The sequence below is a fragment of the Aspergillus eucalypticola genome (assembly GCF_003184535.1).
Source record: "Aspergillus eucalypticola CBS 122712 chromosome Unknown BO83scaffold_20, whole genome shotgun sequence".
Taxonomy (NCBI): domain Eukaryota; kingdom Fungi; phylum Ascomycota; class Eurotiomycetes; order Eurotiales; family Aspergillaceae; genus Aspergillus; species Aspergillus eucalypticola.
The window spans coordinates 338,065-362,025 of NW_020290294.1; the positions used below are offsets into that span (position 1 = coordinate 338,065).

The following is a 23,961-nucleotide window of genomic DNA, read 5'->3' on the forward strand; positions in this document are numbered from 1 at the left end:
TGAAGCAGACGTGGCAACGGCTAAGCCCGAGGTTGGCAGGCCGGATCCAGATCTATTGCGTCAATAGATACTGATACAGTCATATCCCCGCGGATGTTGCTGGACTGGGCTGGGTGTGCCACCACAATCTGTGAGGATCCACGGTTCGGTCCGTTGGCGCCCAGATTCATTTGTACTCTTACATCAAGTGGGCTCGGTTAGGAAATGTTCCAGAAAAGTGCATAATTTATCAGAAGACTGCATCTATTTTCATTATCAAGCATGTACAAGTTTCATGAGACATGGAACAACAAACATCAGTTGCACTATACATGTGGTTTCAACAACTGTCTCCACCTTTTGTAAAATCTACATAATGCAACCCGTAATTCTAAGAATATCGACTCATCGAGTCACGCTAGCGTTAGTGTATCAATGCAAAACAATCGGGTATTTAAAGGCGGGACTTGAGGTTGGCCTTGAGTCTGCGTTCGACGGCAGCCATGTACTCGCGGGTAGTAACCCAGGCCTCACGCTCCTTGCGGCCGCAGGCCAGAGCCAGATCCTTGGTCATGATGCCCTCATCGTTGACAACCTCAATGCAAGCGCGCTCAAGCTCCTCAGCAAAGGTAACGACATCAGGAGTCTCGTCGAGCTTGCCACGCTGGATCAGACCGCGGGTCCAGGCGAAGATGGAGGCAATGGGGTTGGTGGAGGTCTCGCGGCCCTTCTGGTGCTCGCGGTAGTGACGGGTCACGGTTCCGTGGGCAGCCTCAGACTCGAAAGCCTCGCCAGTAGGGGTGACCAGGGTCGAGGTCATCAGACCAAGAGAGCCGAAACCCTGGGCGACAATGTCGGACTGAACATCACCGTCGTAGTCTATACGTTTTAAATTAGCATAGTCCTCACACAATTTCAGGGGTAGAGGCTTACTCTTCAAGGCCATGACGAAACCACCCTCACTCTTGATCATCTGGGCAACCATGTCGTCAATGAGACGGTGCTCGTACCAGAGGTTCTTGGCCTCAAAGTCCTTCTGGTAGGTGGACTCGTAGATCTCCTGGAAGATATCCTTGAAGCGACCATCGTAGCGCTTCAGGATGGTGTTCTTGGTGCTCATGTACAGAGGGAGACCCTTGAGCAGGGCCATCTGGAAACTGGCGTGGGCAAAGCCACGGATCGACTCATCGGTGTTGTACTGAGTCTGGGCAATACCACCACCCTGGAAGTCGTAGACCTTGACGGTCTCGGGCTCGCCATTGACAGGGGTGTAGACAAGCTCGAGCTTGCCGGGGCCGGGGATGACACGGTCGGTGGCACGGTACTGGTCACCGAAAGCGTGACGACCGATGATGATAGGCTTGTTCCAGCCGGGGACGAGACGGGGGATGGCGGGGATGATGATGGGTTCACGGAAGACGGTACCGCCGCTGCAGAAAATTAGCAATTGAGCTTAACAGCAGGGATTGCAGCAAGGTACGAACAGGATGTTACGGATGGTGCCGTTGGGGGACAGCCACACTGAAGCAAGGGTTAGCAAATGACTCCTTCACATGCTTCGGTATGCGTACTCTTCTTCAGCTTGAACTCCTCAACACGAGCCTCATCGGGAGTGATGGTGGCGCACTTGACACCGACACCATACTTCTTGATAGCCTCGGCAGCCTCAACGGTGACCTGGTCATCGGTCTGGTCACGGTATTCAAGACCCTGCAATGTCTGTCAGTCTCCACCCAAAACACCAATTCTTGCCACAGAAGCCCTACCAGGTCATAGTACTTGAGGTCGATGTCAAGGAAACTAGGCGTAATGTCTTAGTCGACTGACTGGATGGATCAATAATCGGAAGAACTCGACTTACGGCAGAATCAACTATAGAAGCGGGGCCGAGTTAGCGTGTGAAGATGCGGGAGAGAACGGGAGGAATGCATCTGGAGCTGATGCGTGGCGGGGCAGCCGAGGGCCAACTACATACCTTTTCTCTGATCTCCTGCCAGATGATACGGGTCATCTAGTAAAAGAGCAAGGTTAGCACATGTCAAAACTTCCTGCTGTCCTGCAATTGAGCCCTGGATCGCCGAACGATTGACGCTTGGCTGCCAGGGGCCAGGCGGCAGCCGCCGTTATTCCCCGCGTCTGGAATGCGCCATGACGAAAATGCGCATCCCGACGAGGGGCAGGGCCGAGATGCAGGATTCTACATATATAAAGGAGGGGAGGGAAGCCAAAACATAAAAAGTCAAATCAGACATACCTCATCACCGTCGAGCTCAACGACGGGGTTCTTGACCTTGATCTTGGAGATTTCGGTAGCCATGGTGCGGGATTGAGTAAGGTTCAACGAGGATAGACCGGTCCAGCGGGCAGAAGCAGTACGAGAGGAGAGAAGGGATGAGGCAGAAGTAAGAGATCTGGGAGAGCGAGTAGAGACAGAGGAGGAGGAAGAAGAAGAAATAGAAGAGGAAGAAGAGAGAAAGCGACGAGCGGAGGAAGAGAGAGGGGCAGAGAGAGGAGGGGAAGCGACGGCGAAGGAGCGGCGCGCCAATGCGGAACTGAACCGGACAGACGACATGATGTGGGATGGATTGCCAAAGACTCGACAGTAACTGGGCCTGCTGGGTGGGAGGAACCGGGGAAAGTCTGCCCAAGCGGATCAGTTATCGGGTACGGGGAAACGAGGAGGAGGATCGCAAATCCACGCTGCAAAGGGGGACCTAAACTTGGGGGGCAACGAGAATGGGAGGGAGGGAGAGAGAGAGTATACCCGAGGGAAAGACAAGCAAGAAGCCGTGAAGCTCTCGGCTGGAAGGAGGCGGTGGTGGAGTTCGGAAGCTGCCGTTAAGCCGGACTGGACGAGAGGCTGTTGCTGTAAGGGACCTTCACGGGGCAGATCGGAGAACCCGGAAAATCGTTTCTGTTCACTTCTGGGAAATAATCTTCCTGCAATAAGCAAGAACCTGGGGAGGAATGAGGAAAGAACGGAGAGGAGAGAGTGAAGAGAGGAAAAGGCAACCTCTTATCCGGCGTGGATGTTCCCTCCCAAGGCTTGGAATTGACACACACCCACTTCCCTTTCCGCCCACCGTTGCGACTTTCTGGTCGCCGAAGCCGGACTATTCGAGGGGAAAAGTTCCCTTCCCTTGGAATTGGCACTACTTTTGCTGCTACTTGCTACTAACTAATGGGTCCCGGTCAAACTGCAGTCCGTGGTGGCATCAGACCCTCTTCCTCACACCCAATTCTGCGCTATTCCGTTCCCGCCTTACGGAGTACTCCAGACTCTCCATTCCTCCCTCCCTCCCTCCCTCCCTGCTTATTGTCCGCCCGCTATTGATCTCCATCAAGATAAGATGAAGTCCTCCGCGGTGCACGTAACTAACTACAACCGCCATCAGTATACGCCGTAACTCGCAATTTTAAATGGTCACACCCCAAATGCACCTGACAACATCCCGCGTAATTTGCTTTTTAGCCATCCCATCCGCATCCCTGTGTCTGCAACGTTAAAAGGCTTAAAGTAGAATTCTCCGACCAGTCCAGCCGATCGCAACCGCTGTTTCCCGCGGCAACGGATACAGTGTGCTCCGCCGGGTCATCAACCACCGAAGTCGCTGCCGGTCGGACTTGCCACTCTCCTCCCCGGAGAACTATCGATGACTCATCTATGATTCCCCACGCCAGGCCTGCACCATACTCAATTATACTCAGTACAGAGTAGTTACTATCGAGATAATCAAGATAATCTCCACTGTAGATTTTCTACATTGGATACCATCTAACTATGTAATAGTCTTCGTACTATGTATATCGCAGAAAGAGACACTGCAATCCTGTTGAAGTTGACCCTCCTTCAGTGACCCGAAAACACCGGCCCTGTATAGTCCTGCCGTAATATGTTGAATTAAACCCTTCCCTTGCCCGTTTTTATCATGGCCAAAAATCTTGCTAGATCAAACAGTAATAATCGATGACATTATGAAAATAAAACCAGTCCCAACTCTAAACACTAATGACGTTGAATCTACCGTCTAGAACAGACCGTCAATCTCTCCGGTCTCAGGGTCAATATCCACATTCAGGTATCCAGGCGCCGTCGGCAATCCGGGGATGGTCTGGATGTCCGCAGCCAGTGCGTACCTGTAATCACAATGGGTTAGCTCAATGGATCCAAATTTAAGCACAGAATTGAGACGGGATGCCTACAGATATCCACCACCCACTGCTAGCCGAACGTCCCGGATGGGCACAGTGAAGCCAGTGGGGGCGCCCTTGAGTGCCGCGTCGTGACTGAGCGAGTATTGCGTCTTGGCAATGCAGATGGGCAGGTTGCTGAAGCCCTGCGCCGTGTAGGTGTCAACCTTCTTCTGGGCCAGTTCGCTGAACTCAACCTTCTCCGCACCGTACATGGCCGTGCCGATCCGCTCGATACGCTCCTGGATGCTGCCGTTCAGGTCGTACAGGAGCTTGAACTCCTTAGGCTTGGAGCTAGCTGCCAACACGCTCCGAGCCAGGTCCACCGCACCGGCTCCGCCCTCAGCCCAGTGGTTGGCGGGGACCGCGTCCTCTGCGCCGGCCGCAATGGCCTCCTCGCGGATAACGGCGATTTCGGCCTCCGTGTCCGTCTCGAAGCGGTTGATCGCAACCACCACGGGGATACCATACTGCCGAGCATTCTCAATGTGCTTCTTCATGTTGACACAGCCCTTGCGCAGGATATCGATGTTCTCCGTGCGGTACACTTCCGGCAGAGGAGCACCGGGGCTGATCTCAGGACCGCCACCGTGCACCTTCAAGGCGCGTACAGTAGCCACAATGACCACAGTGTCCGGAGAGAGGCCGGAAGACCGGCACTTGATGTTGAAAAACCGCTCACCGCCCATGGTGAAGTCGAAGCCAGCTTCCGTCACCACGAAACCGGTCTTGGACTCGTGATCCTCATCGGGCTCCGTACCCGCGAGCTTCAGAGCCAGTTTGTCGGCAATCACCGAGCTTGCACCGATACTGATGTTGGCAAAAGGACCGGCGTGGACCAGGACAGGCGTACCCTCCAAGCTCTGCATCAGGTTGGGCTTGATGGCATCCTTCATCAACGCAGCAAGTGCTCCGCCCGCACCAATATCGTCACAGGTGACAGGGTCACCGTTCTTCGACGTAGCAACAACCATGCGTCCAAGACGCTCACGCATATCCTCCAGGCTGTTGCTCAGGGCCAGGATAGCCATACATTCACTGGCAACCGAGATATCGAAGCCAGTCTCACGAGTGTGGCCTCGCTCCGTGGGAGCCTGTCCCACAGTGATACCGCGGAGGTGACGATCGTTAACATCCAGAACGCGGCGCCAAGTGATAGTCTCGGGGTCAATGTCAAGGCGAGCAAACCGGCGAACCTCGTCCTCGGTAAGGTCGTCGGGGTTGGTCTTCGTAATACCCAGCTTCTTCAGTCTGCGGAACATGATGGGCTGGAACTTGCGCTCGCCCTTCTTGGCGGGGACGAGACGCTTGTAGAGAGCAGCATCCTTCTGGGTGGATTCGTGGAACATGCGAGTCTCAATGGCGGCAGCGAGAAGGTTGTTGGCGGCGGTGATGGCATGGATATCGCCAGTCAAGTGCATGTTGAATTCATCCATAGGAATAACCTGACTGTATCCTCCACCAGCAGCTCCACCCTTGATGCCAAAGGTAGGGCCCTGACTAGGCTGGCGCACATTGGCGAACACAATGCGGCCGAGGTGTGCACCAAGAGCCTGCGAGAGACCGAGCGTGGTTGTGGACTTGCCCTCACCGAGAGGGGTAGGGGTGATACCACAGACCAGGATGTATCTACCATTGCGACGGTGCGACAGACGGTCGAGCACACCGAGACTGACCTTAGCCTTGGTGTGGCCGTAGGGGTCGAGCTCGTGGGGCTCAATGCCAATTTCCGAGGCGAGGTCCGTAATCTGCTTAGGGTATTGCGCACGCGAGATAGCAATGTCGGAGGGAACAGGGCTGGCCAGCTTGATCGGGAGGGGAGTGATACGTCTGTCTCTTTGCTTTTCGAAGTACGCCTTGGCTGCGGAGACAACGTTCTCCATCAACATAGCCACGGTCATGGGACCAACACCACCGGGGACCGGGGTGATCTGCGAAGCGACCTGAGCGGCAGACTCGAATTCAACATCACCAACAAGTCGGGAGCCAGACTTCTTGGTGGCATCGGGCTTGTAGTTGATACCAACATCGATAACAACGGCGCCAGGCTTCAACCAATCACCCTTGACAAATTCGGTCTGTCCAATTGCAGCAACGACGATATCGGCGGTCTTGACGATGCGTGCAATGTCGGGAGTCTTCGAGTGGCAGAGGGTCACGGTGGCGTGAGCATTCTTCAACAAGTAGCTGACCGGGCTTCCGACAATGTCACTGCGGCCAAGAACCACGGCTTGCTTTCCGGAGGGGTCGACGCCGGCCTCCGCCAAAAGCTTCATCACAGCTTTCGGGGTGCATGGGACGAAGAGAGGACGACCACCCCTCTTGGCCAGCTCACCAATGTTGATCGCACCGAATCCATCGACATCCTTCTCATCGGCGACAGCAGAGGTGATGGTGTGTTCGGACAGGTGTTCGGGGAGGGGCAGCTGGACGAGAATGCCGTGGATTGAGGGGTCATTGTTGGACTTGGTGATTTCCTGGAGGACTTCGGCCTGCGTGACGTCTTCGGGGAAGTTGATGATCTTGCAGATGATACCGGCCTGTTCGGAGCGAGTCAGCACTGAGTAGATGGAAAGATGGTAATCATGAGTGGTGACGCACCTCCTCTGCGGCCTTCAGTTTCATGCGCACATAGGTGCCTGACACATGAATTAGTCTATACAACCTTCCCACCAACACGATGCCTACTACTTACTCGAGTCCGATCTGCTTCCCACTGTTCATTTTGCATTGTCAGCTTATTCTCGACCGCGGGGCAGATTTCTGTGACAGCAAGACGCACCCTGGTAGATCACCAAATTAGGCTTGAAGCGGGGATTCGATTCCTGGATCTTCTGGATCTCCTCTTTCAACCCTGCCCGGATGTTCTTGGCAATCTGGGTGCCATTAATGTTGGTGGCCGTCATGGCTGTCCTGGTGCCGGAGAATGGACGATGATGACAAGACGGTGCGCAACCAAGCCACTCGCAAGCTAGCACGCCAGGTCTGGCAGATAACGGCGAAAAGCGGATACGAGACGTAACCCCGCGTGCAGAAGAAAATTGGCGTCGAACAGAGGGTGGAAGTAGTGGGTAAAAACGGTGACTGGGGGGAAGGGTATAAGAATGCTTCGCGTTGACAGCACAGCGGGGTAGTGTCGCCGAACGAGCGGGGGGGAAAGGCATCTAATTTGCTTCGTCGGTTGGCCCAGTGCCAACCAGCTTTCCTCGGCCGGGTCAGATGGAGATAGGGAAAAGGTCGATCAACGCAAACGCGAGTAATATCGTTGAATAATTGAAATCATTAGCTTCCAAACAACATTGAATGTCTTCAGTGTCTGCAGCGCTCCCAATTGATCTTTGTGATCTGTTTATATTCTATAGTTCTAGTGGGTGAAAATGTCCTTTCTGCGACTCTCAATGCCTCCTCCTTTTACCATTGTTCTGCTGTTTTTCACAAGACAAAGTTTCCCGCGAGCCGCAACTTTCAGATGCTTCGGACTTTCGGAACGCCATATGTTTGCATTGGGTATAGCGCATAGTTGGCGGTCAGCCCATCACGTCTTCCAGGTCCCAATTGGTAGGAAATCTTCAGGGCTTGGTCAAGTCACATGATGTGTATCATCGCAACGGAAGAACCACGTATCCGGTATGAAGCGTTTCATACAGAACAGGCTCGAACAGGAAAGTCTTGGCGGGCAAGCCCGGACTGTGCGATGAAATTCAAACTAGTCTGACGACGCCGACAACGTGAGCCCGCCAGCACCCCGCAAGGATTTCCGCCTCATCTCGCAGGTCTTAGTCGACTCCGGTTACAGAGGATACATACCTCTGATTCAGCATCTTTTTCCCCTCCGTCGCCTTACCCAGATTCACAGCTTGATCGGCCCAAAATGCGGCCTATTTTGCTCTCCGGCCATGTGCGTTTCGCCTATACCCACCCCCGAACGCGATGATAGTCGCCCCCCCAGGAGCTAGGAAAATGATATAAAATTTGGGAAATGATAGGAAATATGGACGAGTGGCTGATAGATATCTTGCTTAATAGGAACGGTCCCTGAACCAAATCAAGTTCAACCGCGATGGCGATCTTATCTTCTCCGTGGCTAAGGATAAAATTGTGTGCGCCTGGTGGTCGGCCAACGGCGAGCGACTCGGTACCTACAACGGACACCAGGGTGCTATCTGGACGGTCGATGTGAGCCCGAACACTCAGATTCTGGCAACCGGTTCGGCAGACAACACCGTGCGACTATGGAACGTGAAGACCGGCGAATGCATCAAGGTGTGGGACTTCCCTACGGCCGTCAAGCGGGTCGAGTTCACCCCCGATGGAAGCAGACTCTTGGCTGTGACGGAGAAGCGTATGGGTTTCTTGGGTACCATTGCGGTGTTGGACATCAACTACGGCGAGAACTTGACGGAGCAGGCTGAGGAGCCTAGCTTGCGCATCACCTGCACAGAGAGCAAGGCAACGGTTGCCGGCTGGAGTTACATGGGCAAGTACATCATTGCTGGTCACGAAGACGGCAGTGTCAGCCAGTACGATGGAAAGGTGCGCAGAATACCTTGTTTTGCTATGCGTTGAGGGGGCTAGATGCTAACTTGATGACAGACCGGTGAGCAGCTGGAGAACGTCCAGGCCCACGAGTTCGACCACCAGATCAACGACATCCAGTTCTCTCCCGACCGCACCTACTTCATCACTGCCTCCAAGGACAAGTCCGCCAAGGTACATAACCTGCTACTTTGCATATTAAACGACTCTAAATGCTAACCCCCAACCAGCTCATGTCTACCCGTAATCTCGCCATCCTCAAAACCTACGTTGCCGACACTCCCCTGAACAGCGCCACCATTACGCCCAAGAAGGACTACGTGATCCTGGGAGGTGGTCAGGCCGCCATGGATGTCACCACGACCTCTGCCCGTCAGGGTAAGTTCGAGGCTCGTTTCTACCACAAGGTCTTCGAGGACGAGATCGGCCGTGTCCGCGGTCACTTCGGTCCCCTCAACACTGTTCACATCCACCCCGCCGGTACTGCCTACGCCTCTGGTGGTGAGGACGGTTACGTCCGTGTGCACCACTTCGACAAGCCCTACTTCGACTTCATGTACGAGGTCGAGCGCGAGCAGCTGAGGAAGTGAAGTGTGTGACGAAAGTTTTGCAAAGAGTTTTTTTAGTTTTTTCCTCCCCCTATCTTACCTACCTACCAGTTTTTATAAACACGCATCGTGTGTGTATGTGTTCATGAGGCGAAGATGATATCATTTTTCTCCTTTACTTACTACAAAAGAAACCAAAAGTAGCAAGGACAGGCAGCACGGCGGTACGAGAAAGAGACCTCGGGGCGATTCAGGGCATGAGTTCTTTTTCTATCATTTCTTAACCATGATAAAGTCGGAGTTGGTACCATTTGCTTTTCTGGTCGCTTTCCTGTGTCCTAATAAAAGAAACTACATTGCTTCATTTCTTTTAAGTTCATGTAGTATTAGTGGCGGGTTCTCGTGAACATAGATGTACAGAGCCGCCCTGAACCGTATTCCTTACTATAACATCATATGATAGTATTCATATATGATACGAGTTGTTTTCAAATCCTAGAAGCCAACTAACATGCGCTAGTATGATCCTATATGGGAAAAGACTGTATTGTCTTATAGTATGTTGTGCACAAAAGCTTACCTGGACGAATAACTAGTACCCATGATGTCGCCCGCGTCGCTGAGGTCAAAAGCCATCATACCCCAACATTGTAACTGCCTATCGCAACACGGCCGAACCCTCGATTTCTGGCGGCGTAACATTATCATTCCTTTGATACAGTGACTAACTATCGCGAGAAAGCAACAGTTGACACTTAGGAAGGACCTTAGAAAGGACTAATATTTGACAACTGAACAGAAACGCATGTCGGGAGCAAGATGCCCTATCAAGCATACAAACTAAAGTATATCTTCAACGGTTGTCTGACGACGGTCAGCTGTCTTGTCTCCTTGCTCAGTGTTGTCGCATTCCTGATCTTCCTTCTCGTGTATCAAATCACTCGAGGATTCGATAGAGTTGCGCATGCCATCTAGTCTCTCATTGCGAAATGATGTTTTCGTCATTGGGGTGAACCTGATCGGCAGCGTGTTGAAGGCTATCAAGCTTGGAGTCAACCCCTGGTAGTTGACTGCAGCTAGGACCATGCGGCCGACATTAGCTGAGACGAAGGTGCCGATGGCACCTAAGACCAAATGCCAAGCGCATGTCAAAGGATGAAAGTGAGATAGAGTTCAATCTGAGGGAGGTTGTGTTCCAAGTTTTAGTAGAGCTAGTTAATAGTGAAAGTCAAATTCGACTGGCTGGCTTTAGCAAGATTTATAACTTTTACACAGAAATGTGAAGATCCAGAATGCGTAAGGGATTCTGATCTGTTTTGCGTAAATTTGTTTTACTACAATTGTTTGTTTCATTCCTCACTTCATTTCAGGCTAGTCACGTACTAACTGAGTCAGTACTGGATGACATTCGTCGAATAAGTATAGATGATATATAGAAATCAGTTGTGGGCGACTTTGTAGTATCTTCGCCACTTGTTTTTGTCTCTTGCAAGACTATTGATCCGTGCTCAACGTGCAACTCAGTGTTCTATCTTTCGAGTACTCAAAAGATACTCTCTAGGGACACGAATACCCGCAAAATGCACATTTCTATCAATATGTATGATCTTTTCTTTCTCTTTTCATCTTCCCCAAAGATCACATATCACACTCCCCTCGTAATATAAATATCAGGCCAGCGCTCTTCCGACCAGCAGAACCACAAACAGCGGGGAATGGGGGATAAAGAAGTAAAGAATCATGGGATCTCATTCATAACGTAACATCCGAAAAAGTCTCTCGAAAAAGAAAAGGTCGTAAGTAAACCCGGGGCATGACCAAATAAAAACCGTAAGAAAAAGCCGTCGAAAGAGTAAAAAAGGGTGATGAAAAAAGGCAAAGTTCAATCAATCAACAAATTTTCACTCTCCATTCCCCCAAGAAAAAGCCGCGGGCTCACCCCCGATCAATTTACTTCTTCTTAGGGAACTTCTCCTGTCCGATGCCCGTACCCCTCAGCTTGACGTTCAGCACGCGCTCCATGGCACTGAGGACCTTCTGGTCCGGAGTAGCAGTACCGCGCTCGAAGTCCTGAACAACAGTGATGGTGGTGTTGCACTTAGTGGCGAGTTCCTTCTGAGTCATCTTGTAGCCTTCCTCGTTGCGGCGCTTCTTGATCGCATCCGCCACCTGGTAGCCAACGGTCTTGGGCTTAACGATGTCGTCGCTGCGGTCGACCTTGGTCAGGTGCTGACCTTCGGGGGCACCGGAGCGTCCGGCCTGTTATTTCTGTGTTAGCCTGGCTACCCCTCTTTCACTGCTTCTTGAACCCAATCGAGGGGCAAATTAAGTGGTATACTTACAGCGTTACCAGTAGCATACTTCTTCTCGGTACCAATAACGAGACCCTGGCGCTGGGCGGCGTTCAAGGCGCTCTTACCCTTGACGACGGTCTCGCGGGTGGCAGGGCCACCAGTGTGTCTGGCTCCAATGCGCGTAACAGAGTCCCAGTCGCTCATTTTGAAGATAGATGCAAAGTTGGTGAGAAGATGGAGGTTCTAGAGGTGATGGTGGATTGACTGAGGGGTGTGGTGTGGGTGGAGGATGTGAGGGTGGCGGTGTGTGAGTGTCAAGTGCGATCGCGTGAGGTGTGTCGTAAGGAGGGATGTTCAAGGCCCGCTGAATTTATATCGACGCCACGGAAGCTTCTCGAGCCCTGGGATGGCGGAGTCAGAGGGGCGGTATGCGCTAGTCTACTTTGGGTTAGGGTTGCTGACATCATGGATCGGCCAATCTTTCCCCGTACGTTGCCCGATTGTTGGCTGAGGTTCTGGGTTAGGCTTTGCTTTACTTTGCTTGGGGAAATGTTTGTGGTGACTCAGAGTGAGTCGGTTTTCTGGGATTATTGATCAGGGAGTGAGTTGTTAGCCTTGTGCTTAGTGCTGATTTAAAAATATGTTTGCTTGTAGTGGTCTTGTTTGGCTGGGTTGTTATGCTGGTTCCATGGCGGTTACTATATCGGGAAGTACAGTAGAGCTGAGTCGGTAGAGTAATGAGTATAGGTCTCAGGTGAAGCGAGGTAATTGTAACAGTACTACACTGCTGTTGACTGGTGCCATATTCTCACGTTAATATACTCAGTTATATTGGCGTTCGCCGTTATCGAGGGTCTGTGAAGACATAGAACATCCCCATCCTTCTTTACCCTAACCATTATACTAATGAAGCATGATTCCGTGGTCGAGCACACAAAATGTTCTCATCCTGACGCTGTATCTACTACGTCAGTATACGTAAACAACAGTGTCTGGCAGAAAAATCTCTCGAGTCTAGAGTTAACCTTAGAAGCACAATCAACGAAGAGCAACGAAAAGCAGAGGACGCCAATCAAGATGACAAACCACAAGCTCTCTCCGACTCACGAGTCACATGCGTCGCTGATACTGAAAGAGTCCATCCACAGACCCTTTGATCTAATGTCAGAAATACTCAGGCCTATCTGGCTCCGCGTGCTCAAAGACGAACGCTATAATCTCAGACGCCGTCTCTACGATAGGGCAAGACTATATGAAAAGCACAGGCCAAGCAAGTGCAACATCCAGAAAGACTGGATCAAGCGTTACAAGGAGAACGAGGAACTCGAGTTCGCCCTCCTGCAGCGAATCAACTGCCTGGAAAGGGTCAGATACAGACATAGTATTGAGCCAGAAAATCCCTTCCAGCACGTCCCGGGGCCCTCGGATCCGAAACGTCAAGTCTCCCTTGCAGAAGAGCATTACTACCGGTGCCAGAAGGCATGGAAAGCGTTGACCCTTGACAAGCCATCTGGTCCTATCATCGATGAATTTGACTTCCTTCAGCATCACAGAAATGAAGAGGGTCAAACTTTGGCATGGGAGGAGGACAAGCTCATGTGCGCCTCGCTTGGTGGCTGTTGCGGTCGCAGATGTAGATGCTGTGAGAGACCTCTCCGTCACTATCTCTTGCCTGAGGGTGATCAAAAGGAAATGATTGGATTTCATGGCCACTGTACCGCCGAATGTGGTTGCTGTATGCGTTATCGAGGATTCTACCGACCAGACTCGCGCCTCAAAGACCTTGATCCCGAACTGGCATCGAAGATTGCGGGATACTTCCGCAGCTCATACGTTGGAGACAATTAAGAAGAGAGGAAGAGGGTTTTTGAAGGATATTGTGCCTTGCTTATTTTGATTTCCGTCATTTATTATTCTGTTTCTTGCTGCAGCGCTGCCAGATTTAGTTGGTATTCAAGTTGCTTTGTTTATCAAAGGCGACCAGGCGTCATAAGAACGGTTTTTATGTTCAGTAGGCACTTGGGTACATGTGCTTATAATTCATAACGGAATAATATGATAATTCTATTCCAGTCTCGTAGAGCATAGTGTATTTCGTAAAGTGTCATTCTGAGAATCAGCAATGCAGTTTGGGTACCTTGACATCAAGCACATACGAGTACAACTATATGTCAATAGAAACAAGCTAGAAATTTCGAGTCCCACTTAAAATGAGCCACCCCTTATTAGGAGTAGGGTCTCCAAGTGTTGTAGTTAGCGACAGGTGTCTTGTTCCTTCCTAGGTAATCCTCCCGGATAGCCGGGGAATGTCTGTGGCAAAGATTCGTAAGGGTCGGTTTCTCTGCTTGCTGTAAGATACATCAGACATGCAGTGTTAGTATAAGCTCCGATCACACTCTGGAAAACAAGATAATGTGGATTCTTCAAGCGAAACCCATCCAGGGACCAATGTCTCAGAAGGGCGCCTGTGATATGGTGATGCCTGAAATGACAAGACCGACTAAATTCTCGGGGCCAATTAGCGGCAGGCAACCCACCCCCGGGACTGGGGGCCTCAGGTACCAACTGACTAGCAAGTAGAAGGAGAACCAACTGGCGGGCCTGCCATGCCGTTACATTATTATTCATTCATTATCGATTGCCTCCGTCCACTCCCTTCATCCCATCCGTCTCTCTGTCTCATTCTTTCAACCCTGTCTTTCACTGTCTTCGTTTGATCTGCATATCTGCAAAGCTTGATACCTTCTTGTTGTGTGCTTTTACTTTCTATCCACCTCATGAGCATGGCGTCCCAGTCCGACTTCTTCTCGGCTATGACCAACCGGTCGCTCCGCAACGTCCGATCGGTAGGATGCCCTCCCCTGTCAGCCTCGCTCAGTAAACGGAGTTGCTCGAGCTGATCTCTAATGATGCACCTTGCTGACATCCTTCGATCCACTAGGAACTTGAGTTTCTCGCAGATGCATCAGTCATTACTCCGCAACAGCTCTCATCCATTCTATCGCAACTACCGAGGGACGATGAACGCAGCAGAGCCCCCGTGCCTCAGCAGCAGCCACCAGTGCAACAACCACCTGTCGTCGCCCAGCAGCCCCCTGCTCCGTATTCTCCTCCTACGAACCAGTTTGCAAACACTACCTTGAACGAGAAGGCCACTTATCAGCAGCCTCCTCCGCAACAATACTCAACCCCGCCTGTTCCGCCACCTGCTTATCCCCAAGCTCCACCGGTACTGTCTATCGCTTCGGCGCTCTATGCCTACACTCCGACGGATCCCGGAGACTTGGCTCTCCAGCCAAACGATCGTATTCAGGTCTTGGAACACATGAATGCCGACTGTAGGGCTGCCGATACCCTTTGTGTGCAACCTCCCTTGCTAACCGCTGTTTATAGGGTGGCGTGGTCGTAATGAGCGCACCAACCTTGAGGGTATCTTCCCTCGGAGCTACGTGAACGTGCTGAATGACAAGGCCGTTTCGTCTCCTCCCCCGACCAACTATGGAAACATGCCGCTGGAAGTCAGCCAGAGTGGCTCGACGCCTCCGGGTGAAGAGGGCAAGAAGTCCAAGTTTGAGGAGCAGGGCAAGAAGTTTGGCAAGAAGATGGGCAATGCCGGTACGTTTCAAGCAATGCGCGCGCACTTTGACATATCGAATTGATGCGCCACGGACGTCTCCGTTCTTACCATCATTCTTACTGACAATCGCACCTAGCTATCTTCGGTGCCGGTGCTACCGTCGGTTCGAACATTGTCAACAGCATCTTTTAGATGCGTGACTAGTCGAAACTCTATTCGCTTTATAGTTCTTATTCAAGTGCAGGCCGGAGAGGCGCCCTTTGATGTTCTTTCGCGCACCCTCATTTGCTCATGGGAAAGGCGTTGGTGGTTGATTTCATTATTATTCGGCAAACCCGTTGAGTTTGGGTCAGTTGGGATAGCGCGTCGCAGACTACTTGGGTTAATGGTGAAATTATTTTAGTCATAGAAGTAACTGGGATGTGTCTTGCCAACTACGGACAGAGGTTGCTCGTTACGTATCTGTCCTTGATTGCGGGTTTACCGCTCCTGTAGTCTTTGCCGTGAAAGATTTCACTCTAGACCTCGACTTATTCCTGCTTTAAGTACGACCATTGTTACGATCTTCTAATTGTCGGCGCTTAAGCTTCGCTCACTTTTACTGTGTCTTACATGGCTAAGCCTCTAAAGGCGAGTCAATCTCCTCTCGCCCCGGCATGAGAAACGACGATCGACTCTTGTTAGCGCCGACGATTATGGTACGCCACAACGATGTGTCCACTCATAGACGGCCTACAATCCTTATGCATAACAAGGGCGTTTAGCTATTTAGTGTTATATTCAATCATCAACTGTGATTTGTCGGACAGCGATTCAAAGACAGCTCGAAACGCCGGGATGCAAGATGAGCTGGTGTTTCGATCGAGTCCGCGCGGGGCTGTGAACAGGCGACAAGGCTGAGCTGCAGCCATCCTGGAGGGCGGGATGTTGGTAAATATAGCAGATGTATTTGATTCAGCTATATCCTATTTTCCGCCGATGTTTTAGGGGGGAAATCTTATACTTTTCTGTCAGACTGTCTGTCATACCGTGTGCCTCACTATGGTGTGGCATCTATCGCTTATTACTATACTATCATTACTTCCCGGTGCTTTGGCCACCGGCTGGGATGATTTTGCAGATGACCTTGCTACAGATTTGGTATGTTGCCTTTAATACACAGATTTTGGGGCAAGTTCAGTAACATTGAAATTCTAGGCGCCTCTGATATCCCTTTTTGGTGAGCGACTGAGCAAGCAGTTCTTATCTGAATCCACCAGCATCTTAGATAACTTTCTCTTCTCTGTGGCCCCATTGGGTATTCTGACGGCTGTGGTTTCCGTCATTCGTGTTTGCGGAAACTCGTCTCTCCGCGCTTTCATAGGGCGGGCTCAAGAGGGCCCTGGTGAAGCTGAAAATGAACTCTTGTCATGCGTGTCCGAGGCAACCGCAGAGATGTTTAATAATGGAGGAATCTCTAGGGTATTCGGAAGACCTCGACTACTAGAGGTTATTGCCTGGGAGGAGACAGATCCTCAGACAAAGGAGCGCTCCTACCGGATAGGAACTTTGCGCGATGCCCTTCGTGAGGGTGCTTGGTTGGCAGGCAAAGGAAGTTGGATTCTCGATGAGAAGGAATACTTGCCCGAGCTCGATATCCCGAATCTGTCCTTGAACAAGGGAATTGAGAAGAGCAGCCAAGGCTGGTTCTATGCTGCTGCTGTTTTGGGGCTAGGTCTGCAAGTTGGTGAGTTGACGTGATATGTCTTTGGTATTGCCAGTGGCCTATATTGACAGATTATGTCAGGGGTCATTGTATACGCTGCAATAACTGTCTACCTCTTTCCTGTACAGTTTAAAAAAGACGGAAGCCTTGTCGTAAGCTATGCTTTTCCGCTGTTTTCCCTGGGGTCTATCTTTCTCTGCATCGGTATGTTCCTGTGCGCCTTCATCATCGAGCGCTCATCCACCGAATGCTACATTCGACCTGCAATGCCCAGCAAGATCTACTGGTTGCAGCCAGGCGGCCAAGATGTCGGTGACCAAGTTTTTGGGGCTTTTCTGGGTGTTAGCGAGGGACCTAATTCCAAGGCGACTGAAGACCTCTTGTACATTAAATCAGTTAGAAGCCCTGGAATCTTCGGCAAAGGGCCATTGCTCGTGTTTACTGTGATTATTACCCTTATTGGGTTCGTCATTCAGTTTGTCGGGATCCGAGGGTTGCATGCCTCTGTGGTACTGGCAGAAATGGGCGCTACTCTCCTAATGTCCATCGTCAGAGCCTGCCTGCGGACCAAGAGGTCCGGATCGGACGAGAACCGCCTAACGGCTGAAGAGCGCCATCTTGTGTCCTATAACGAGCAAGAACTTGACTGTTTTGCGTTTCATCTTGAACAAGTCAGGTCGTTTGGTTTAGTATCGAGCGCGCCACATAGATCTCGAGCTCAGTCGACAACCTCGTCAGCAGCTGCATCAACACAAACTCCAAGTCAGACACCCGGCCTTGGAACGAAGCTTATAACGACAAGGGCTCAACTAGCCCGCCTTACGTCCAACCCCGACAAAGAGTCCAGCTTAGCTTGGGATGGCCTTCCAATTAGGAAGAGAGCTCAAAAACTGGCGGACACGATAGAGAGAACAATGAATTTGTTATCAGGCTGGAAGAATATTACTGGTGATACCGTTAGCTTCGACCTCATGCTCACCTGTCAGTCTCTCAACAAAGGCGTTTTCAATCCTGCGCTGGAAACCTACACCATCAAGCTCCACAGATCAGAAGATACTTTGTTGTGGAAGGTTGATGAGACCGAGCTCGAGGCAATTCTAGGACTATGGACATGGTCGCTGCTGAAGTCGAATTCGAAATGGCTTCAAACTGGGCTTGATCGCGCGGTTGGGTTGACCAAATCTGAGGCTATGGCAGAAGAAACCGACCTTTATTTTCATAAGTGGATTTACCGCCATACGGAAGCCCGGATGGTTTCGTCCAAGACCGTGTCATTTGGTAGCGAACTCTTTGGACTCTATTCAGACAAGAACCCTGGAAGCAAAGAAATTCTCGTTGTGAAAACACAGAATAATCTCGAGACCATGGCTGCTCAGGACATTTATATCCATTTCCTCAGAAGCGTTCTCCAAGACTTCGAAGCAATTGGTGGCGATGTGGATGTGCGCCCAGGCTCACAAAACAGCTATATCTCATACAGCAGTCGCCTCGACGAGTTAGTCGCCTGCTTCGAGTCCGGAGAGCTTGGTTCAAGAGAAGATGCCCTGCTATGCATCGTTCCGGTTCTGAAAGCTCGGAAGCTTTTACCGGAGCTTGCTGCAGACTCGCACCGCGTGAGAGCGCAGATTGAAAGACTCGTCTCTAACGATAATTGGGCGGAAGCTTTCTCTATTGCTCGTTGGCTCTGCGATCGCTCTTATGGTGATGAGTTCGAACGCTCCGTCTATGAGCTTGGCTACCTCTGCCAGCGTGCAATCACACAGACCGATAATATTGTTCGAAGAGAGGCACTCGACATCATACTTTCTCTGCTTCAAGATGATCCAAGATTGACATTTTCAGGCGGTATAAGAAGTTCTCGGCCGACAGACTGGATGAGGTCCCAACGCCAGAAGGCCTGGTGGATCAAATTCTCTCAACAGCTTGGTTGGATCGTGTGGCACATTGCCAATAATAAGGCAGATGAACACCCTATAAAGACGCAACTGGAATCTATAGGGGATTATGAATTCTTGGACTTACAAGTGCAAGTCTGCAACGACGACCAAGAAAAGCGAGAATGCGCCGAGGAAACGATCCTGGGTTGGCTGACGCACGGTATGGATATTGTGTTTGAAAGGCAAGTACCTGGTGAGGAGGATCAACTTTGTTTCGAATGGGCTTTGCAAAACGCACAGGACGCTCTTGGTCATTGGCTATTAATCAGGTGGGCTGAGGTTGGCAAGCTTTATGGGGCAATGACGCAAAAGGCCTTTATTTTCGCCGCAAGATGCGGTTCGGATGCAGCGATACAAGCACTAAGACGACATGGAGCAGACATCAACAGCCAAGAGTATGAGGGATATACTGCGCTTCATGAGACTGTTGGCAACCAGGAACTAGAGGCAGCAAAGAAACTGCTCGCCAACGGCGCAAATGCGAACCTGGGCATGAAGTCCAATGGCATAACACCCCTGGGCATATCTTCGAGTCAAGGAGATGAACCGATGGTTCTTGTGCTTCTGCAGTATTTGGCGAACATTGAGCACAAAGACATGCAAGGGTTTAGTGCTCTCCATCTTGCCGTCCGACACAATCAACTGGCCATCACACGATTGCTCATTGAGAAGGGCGGAGATATCGAGAGCGCCGCAGGAGATGGGAGAACTCCTCTAACCTACGCTGCAATTGATAATAATGAAGAGATGGTCGAACTTCTCTTGGAATATGGAGCAAATATCAATTCTGCGGATGCTTGTGGCTATACGCCATTGATGCTAGCAGTGCGCTCCTTTGCATCCGAAGAAGTCATTCGTCTGTTACTCGATAACAAAGCTAACATCCACCGGGTGAACAATAGTGGTATGACCGTTTTCGACGAGGCTAGAGAAAGCGAACGCTTAGACATCGTGGCACTCCTGGAAGCGCACACTAGACCCTAGCGTCGGATGGAAGGTCATAGTCAGCTTACGTGTATACTATAAGGACCTTTTTATAAAAGGAGCTGTACCAATTCCCATGATCGCAAGATTATGATAACTATTGGCCCTGTCTCCGAAATAAGAGAGAGGATGCTGCCATACTACAGCACGTGCATTGAGAACGCTGGGTATGGAGAGGGATCAACAACCAATCCCCTCCTCGTCTGCTTGTTCCCCTCATTTCGAACACGCTCCACTATTCCGGTGTCATCTAGACACGAATGATTCTGTCTGGGCTCTGAGATTGGAGTTTGGCGTCCTCCCGAGCGCTAAAGTGTCAACCAATGATGTTTGTTAGCACGAGTGGGCTATCTGTGGGCGTCACACATCAGGGCTATCAGAGGCCTTCTCTAAGCGCCCTCGTCGATCACCATGCAGTAGCTCTGCTTGGTCGGCGGCCACAGCTCGTCCCGGTTCACCTCCTCATTTTCTTGGAGTCGCATAATGTCAGTCAATTTAAACAAGATGTCTCTGCTTCCACCAGGGGCCAATTCCTTCCTGTATTGTATTTCTTCCTTTCATTATCCAGTGCTCCGACTAGCGAGCGTACCATATCCTTAATCAGCTGTGCCTGAGAGCTCATAAGCACTTCCATATCTATCCATACAATATCTTACCCCACACGTTAGTCTCAGAACGAACTATCTTCTCGGTCAACGACAGTGATTGACTCTGAGCAATCATGTCCGAGCAAGTTGTGTATCCGCCTCCTCCAAGCCAAGCTCCTTCCTTCCCTCGTGTGTTCCCCTCCCTACGCGCCATCGCCATTGAATGCTAACCAGCCCATTCTGTAGCTCCGCCCAATGGTGCTGGTATGCTATTCTGAATAGATCTTCTACCTTACTATTTCTCAGCTAATAAGTCCTCAGCATATCAACCACCATCCCAAGCCGCTCCGAGCTTTTCTCCCCCAAATCTTAGTTTTCCTCCACCTCCGCAACAGCCTGTATCTTCAAACGAGGACAAGGCTGATGTTTCACCAATCTCGTCGACAAGCCCATCGGCCCCGCCGATCAACGAGAAGGCAAACTATGTAGCTGAGAATGCACAGTCGTTTGCTGTCAACTCGGCCATGTTCAGTTCCGCGGAAGCTCAGCAAGCACCACTACAAGGACCAGGTCTCACACGAGCGCAGACAGATGCAACTCTTGCGAGTAGAATCGCCCCGAAAAACTTTGTAGGAGCCATGTCAACCTATGCGGACGATGTAGGGACATTCAACGGTGGCAGCTACAGGGTCAGTCACCGGGACACGAACACACTCTTGACTATCCAGCTAGCAGTGGGATGCCCCATACAGGCGAGACCGGGTGAGCCAACCTAACCTCATCTTTGGACTACACGAAATACTCATACATTCACCTACGGCAGGCGTCATGATCGCAATGTCCCCCTCCATGTCCCTCAGAGGCTCGCTCTCATTTGGATGGATGAAAGCCCTTGCAGGAGGGCAGTTGGCCCGGTCAACATACACCGGTCCTGGAGAACTTCTGATTGCTCCCTCCATTCTTGGAGATGTTACCGTCCTCCGCGTCGACGGTACAAGAGATTGGACAGTTGGCAAAGATGCATTTCTTGCCTGCACGACAGGCGTCAAGATCGAATTCAAGACCCAGGGTCTCATGAAGGGTGTATTCTCTGGTGAAGGTTTCATTGTCTTTAACTTCAGCGGCTCCGGTCTGGTGTGGATGCAGAGCTTCGGGGCGATTGTCAAGAAAGAGGTATGTGACTAGCCCTGTGCACATGCCCACATGAACACCCAACGGATGAAGCCTGACTAACGGAACTCTCAGCTCGCCGATGATGAAACGTACTACGTGAACAACGGCCATCTGGTGGCCTGGAACTGCCGCTACAAGATTGAACGAGTTGCTTCCGGTGGTATCATCTCTAACTGGAGTGCTGGTGAGGGACTTGCATGTAGGTTTACAGGTCCTGGCACTGTTTTCATGCAGACACGCAATGTGTCCTCCTTCGTTGCCCATCTGGGCACTAGTCTTGCTAAAAACTAAAGACGCAGACGTGGTGATCTGCTGCGCTTATCACGATCGCTAGTATCATACTTTACGGCTTTCTTTTGATTCTTCTGGCTGCTTTGGCTTGATATATTTACCCTGCTATATACCTGTCAAGTACTTGTATCTACTCATGTGCTTTCTACGAGATCATCATTTTGCATAGTCACAAAATTGGATATCTTCTGTTACTTCTTTTGGGTAGCTTTTCATGACTCTGGCAGGCTCGACCGCTTTTTCAAGGCGGAAGCAAAGTCCAGCACAATTCCTGCTTCATCTGCCATGTCGCCAGCATACGTGAGAATCGGAATAAGGTCATACCAATCCATTTACCTATCATGCCATGCTAAGAAATCTTCACTTCGTCTCTCTCGCCTCTTCCCTTTTTTTTTAGATCCCTTGCACCCTGAAACCGAACCATCGAAAGCCAAGAATGGATCGATCGATCCCACAACGTTCATCATCCACATGTTCACATAAGAGATGGAATGCAAAAAGGATAAGGAAAAAAAGAAAGAAGAAGTCTTTGTAAACGAAAAAGGCGGGGGAAACAAATCATAACCGCGCCAGAAGATACCACCGAAGACACCATGGTAGTAGCTTCCTCCATGGATCCTTCTCCCCCTTTGACAAAAATTCCATTAACCCATTTAACCCTGTCTCTTTCTGCGGCCGACCTGTCCACGGAAACCAGTCTTGATGGCGGCGACGGAACGACGAGAACCGCAAGAGTTGCAGGTGACGAAGTATAGACGGTTCTCACCCTTGTTGAGCTCGGTGTCGGGACTGCGGCAGGTCTTGCAGGTGACGTATTCGACTGCAGGGAATTAGTATCGTTGGCGTTTTTGAATGGGGATATAGCACCAGGCTGTTGAACATACCAATGTATCTTCTCAAGACGTTCTCAATCTGCTTCTGCTGGAAACGACCCTTGATAACCAGACGACGGCTACCGTCCACACTACCACTGGTACCCAATTCGGCGAACAAGAACTGCATAACGTGATCATCGGACCGCTTCATGCGCTTGCAGATATCGGCAATGTTGGCGAAAATCGTACGACGGTTACCTTCACGCAGACACTGGGGCGGCGGGATCTTATACGACTTGGTACCGCTGGACAACAGATCGGGGTGGTGGCTCTGAATGAGGGAGAAGAATCGGGACACAAGCAGCGAGTAGGGGATGGGTTGCGCGGCGTCGTGAGCCCAGATACCGGTTCCAGCTTCGTGGTCTCCCTCGGGGACGACCTCTTCCTTCTCCTCGGCGACGGCACCGTCCTTCTCTGCAACACCGGCCTCGGCGAGCTTGGCCTCGAAATCACCGGCGTCGACCTTCTTCGGCTTCTTCTTCTTCTTCTTCAGAGCGGAGGGGTCGAACTCGCCGTCGGCGGCGGGGGTCTCGTCATCACCGCCCTCGGTGTCCTTGGGCTTCTTGCTCTTCTTCTTTTTCGAAAGACCCTTGAAGAGTTCGGTAACTTCGTCGACGGCCTTGTCTGTGGGTTAAAATGTAGAGGTCAATATCAAATTTGATATCCACGAGAGGATAAGGGAAGAAAGATAAATATACCCTCAGTCTCAGCGACCGGCTTCTCAACAACCGGAGCAGCCTCCGTCACTTCGCCGTTGGTATCCATAATGACAGCGCCTTCACTGAATGCGACGGACTTGCGTTGTTTTTGGGGAGCGGGTTCAACCTGCTAATCCGGACCAGCCCAAACACACGTTAGCGGGAGGGGCGAAATAGAAAACCCAAAAAAGAAGCGCTGGAACACACTAAAGAAAGGTCAACCAGTGTGAAGCTCGATCCGCAAAAATCGCGTCCGAGCGTTGCACAACAGGTAATGGGTATATAGAGGGAAAAGAACACGGGGGTTGAGGTGGTGCTTCAAGAAAGCAAAAGCGGAGGGAGTCGAGATGGTCCCACGGCGAAATGTGATGAAGAAAATGTGGGAGGGAAACCGATCGGTAAAGGGAAAACGGGGGTGTGACGTACAGTCTCCGCCATATTTGAGCTGGCCGTTTTTTGATTATCGGAGAGAATGAGCGTTTCTCAACTTCCCACCAGGACAAGATATTCCGATATATTGCTTGTTGGGTTCGCGAGAGATGACGGAAATTGCTCTAGGAATTGTGGTTTGAGCTGGTTGAATCTC

General features: G+C 50.9%; 8 protein-coding genes across 8 annotated transcripts; 4 read left to right on the plus strand and 4 right to left on the minus strand.

Moving 5' to 3' along the window:
* Positions 1-201: 201 nt before the first annotated feature.
* Positions 202-2,114, minus strand: BO83DRAFT_89016 (NADP-dependent isocitrate dehydrogenase). The gene is made up of 7 exons (XM_025537691.1): positions 1,955-2,114; positions 1,841-1,851; positions 1,746-1,779; positions 1,551-1,689; positions 1,464-1,500; positions 913-1,409; positions 202-858 (listed from the first exon to the last, which is right to left on the minus strand). Exons 1-7 carry the CDS (start codon positions 1,988-1,990, stop codon positions 434-436), a joined length of 1,179 nt encoding a protein of 392 aa, XP_025385943.1. The 5' UTR covers positions 1,991-2,114; the 3' UTR covers positions 202-433.
* A 1,635-nt stretch (positions 2,115-3,749) lies between these two features.
* On the minus strand, positions 3,750-7,283 carry BO83DRAFT_365211 (C-1-tetrahydrofolate synthase). The gene is made up of 5 exons (XM_025529664.1): positions 6,953-7,283; positions 6,866-6,886; positions 6,772-6,809; positions 4,183-6,710; positions 3,750-4,116 (listed from the first exon to the last, which is right to left on the minus strand). Exons 1-5 carry the CDS (start codon positions 7,074-7,076, stop codon positions 4,008-4,010), a joined length of 2,820 nt encoding a protein of 939 aa, XP_025385944.1. The 5' UTR covers positions 7,077-7,283; the 3' UTR covers positions 3,750-4,007.
* Positions 7,284-7,891: 608 nt separating this feature from the next.
* Positions 7,892-9,618, plus strand: tif34 (translation initiation factor eIF3 subunit i). The gene is made up of 4 exons (XM_025531698.1): positions 7,892-8,068; positions 8,197-8,703; positions 8,764-8,880; positions 8,937-9,618. The coding sequence occupies exons 1-4, from the start codon at positions 8,042-8,044 to the stop codon at positions 9,294-9,296; spliced, it is 1,011 nt and encodes a 336-aa protein (XP_025385945.1). The 5' UTR covers positions 7,892-8,041; the 3' UTR covers positions 9,297-9,618.
* Positions 9,619-11,204: 1,586 nt separating this feature from the next.
* On the minus strand, positions 11,205-11,752 carry mbf1 (multiprotein-bridging factor 1; the record flags this gene model as incomplete). The annotated part of the gene is made up of 2 exons (XM_025535444.1): positions 11,205-11,513; positions 11,597-11,752. 2 exons carry the CDS (start codon positions 11,750-11,752, stop codon positions 11,205-11,207), a joined length of 465 nt encoding a protein of 154 aa, XP_025385946.1.
* Positions 11,753-12,373: 621 nt separating this feature from the next.
* Positions 12,374-13,536, plus strand: BO83DRAFT_380207 (uncharacterized protein). The gene has a single exon (XM_025531699.1). It carries the CDS (start codon positions 12,455-12,457, stop codon positions 13,394-13,396), a length of 942 nt encoding a protein of 313 aa, XP_025385947.1. The 5' UTR covers positions 12,374-12,454; the 3' UTR covers positions 13,397-13,536.
* Positions 13,537-14,186: 650 nt separating this feature from the next.
* BO83DRAFT_380208 (SH3 domain-containing protein) lies at positions 14,187-15,571 on the plus strand. The gene is made up of 4 exons (XM_025531700.1): positions 14,187-14,394; positions 14,490-14,886; positions 14,942-15,163; positions 15,262-15,571. The coding sequence occupies exons 1-4, from the start codon at positions 14,332-14,334 to the stop codon at positions 15,315-15,317; spliced, it is 738 nt and encodes a 245-aa protein (XP_025385948.1). The 5' UTR covers positions 14,187-14,331; the 3' UTR covers positions 15,318-15,571.
* Positions 15,572-20,240: 4,669 nt separating this feature from the next.
* On the plus strand, positions 20,241-22,000 carry BO83DRAFT_380210 (DUF124-domain-containing protein). Its single transcript, XM_025531701.1, has 5 exons — positions 20,241-20,527; positions 20,585-20,602; positions 20,660-21,100; positions 21,162-21,511; positions 21,584-22,000. Exons 1-5 carry the CDS (start codon positions 20,473-20,475, stop codon positions 21,800-21,802), a joined length of 1,083 nt encoding a protein of 360 aa, XP_025385949.1. The 5' UTR covers positions 20,241-20,472; the 3' UTR covers positions 21,803-22,000.
* Positions 21,993-23,722, minus strand: BO83DRAFT_380212 (translation initiation factor eIF2 subunit beta). The gene is made up of 3 exons (XM_025531702.1): positions 23,376-23,722; positions 22,687-23,301; positions 21,993-22,622 (listed from the first exon to the last, which is right to left on the minus strand). The coding sequence occupies exons 1-3, from the start codon at positions 23,440-23,442 to the stop codon at positions 22,456-22,458; spliced, it is 849 nt and encodes a 282-aa protein (XP_025385950.1). The 5' UTR covers positions 23,443-23,722; the 3' UTR covers positions 21,993-22,455.
* Positions 23,723-23,961: the final 239 nt, after the last annotated feature.

What these genes read in the sequence shown, in the direction of transcription:
- BO83DRAFT_89016 (XM_025537691.1), bottom strand. Translation starts at nt 1,990, where the DNA reads ATGACCCGTATCATCTGGCAGGAGATCAGAGAAAAG. An exon ending in GGAGTTCAAGCTGAAGAAGA is followed by an intron (nt 1,501 to 1,550) that starts GTACGCATACCG and finishes CCCTTGCTTCAG; the next exon opens with TGTGGCTGTCCCCCAACGGC. An exon ending in TTTCGTCATGGCCTTGAAGA is followed by an intron (nt 859 to 912) that starts GTAAGCCTCTAC and finishes TAAAACGTATAG; the next exon opens with ACTACGACGGTGATGTTCAG.
- BO83DRAFT_365211 (XM_025529664.1), bottom strand. Translation starts at nt 7,076, where the DNA reads ATGACGGCCACCAACATTAATGGCACCCAGATTGCCAAGAACATCCGG. An exon ending in TAATTTGGTGATCTACCAGG is followed by an intron (nt 6,887 to 6,952) that starts GTGCGTCTTGCT and finishes CAAAATGAACAG; the next exon opens with TGGGAAGCAGATCGGACTCG. An exon ending in GCAGTGGGTGGTGGATATCT is followed by an intron (nt 4,117 to 4,182) that starts GTAGGCATCCCG and finishes TTGTGATTACAG; the next exon opens with GTACGCACTGGCTGCGGACA.
- tif34 (XM_025531698.1), top strand. Translation starts at nt 8,042, where the DNA reads ATGCGGCCTATTTTGCTCTCCGGCCAT. An exon ending in CTATTTTGCTCTCCGGCCAT is followed by an intron (nt 8,069 to 8,196) that starts GTGCGTTTCGCC and finishes CTTGCTTAATAG; the next exon opens with GAACGGTCCCTGAACCAAAT. An exon ending in CCAAGGACAAGTCCGCCAAG is followed by an intron (nt 8,881 to 8,936) that starts GTACATAACCTG and finishes ACCCCCAACCAG; the next exon opens with CTCATGTCTACCCGTAATCT.
- BO83DRAFT_380207 (XM_025531699.1), top strand. Translation starts at nt 12,455, where the DNA reads ATGAAGCATGATTCCGTGGTCGAGCACACAAAATGTTCTCATCCTGAC.
- BO83DRAFT_380208 (XM_025531700.1), top strand. Translation starts at nt 14,332, where the DNA reads ATGGCGTCCCAGTCCGACTTCTTCTCGGCTATGACCAACCGGTCGCTC. An exon ending in GGAACACATGAATGCCGACT is followed by an intron (nt 14,887 to 14,941) that starts GTAGGGCTGCCG and finishes CGCTGTTTATAG; the next exon opens with GGTGGCGTGGTCGTAATGAG. An exon ending in CAAGAAGATGGGCAATGCCG is followed by an intron (nt 15,164 to 15,261) that starts GTACGTTTCAAG and finishes AATCGCACCTAG; the next exon opens with CTATCTTCGGTGCCGGTGCT.
- BO83DRAFT_380210 (XM_025531701.1), top strand. Translation starts at nt 20,473, where the DNA reads ATGTCCGAGCAAGTTGTGTATCCGCCTCCTCCAAGCCAAGCTCCTTCC. An exon ending in CCCCATACAGGCGAGACCGG is followed by an intron (nt 21,101 to 21,161) that starts GTGAGCCAACCT and finishes CACCTACGGCAG; the next exon opens with GCGTCATGATCGCAATGTCC. An exon ending in GGGCGATTGTCAAGAAAGAG is followed by an intron (nt 21,512 to 21,583) that starts GTATGTGACTAG and finishes CGGAACTCTCAG; the next exon opens with CTCGCCGATGATGAAACGTA.
- BO83DRAFT_380212 (XM_025531702.1), bottom strand. Translation starts at nt 23,442, where the DNA reads ATGGATACCAACGGCGAAGTGACGGAGGCTGCTCCGGTTGTTGAGAAG. An exon ending in GCCGGTCGCTGAGACTGAGG is followed by an intron (nt 23,302 to 23,375) that starts GTATATTTATCT and finishes TTTAACCCACAG; the next exon opens with ACAAGGCCGTCGACGAAGTT. An exon ending in CGTCTTGAGAAGATACATTG is followed by an intron (nt 22,623 to 22,686) that starts GTATGTTCAACA and finishes AATTCCCTGCAG; the next exon opens with TCGAATACGTCACCTGCAAG.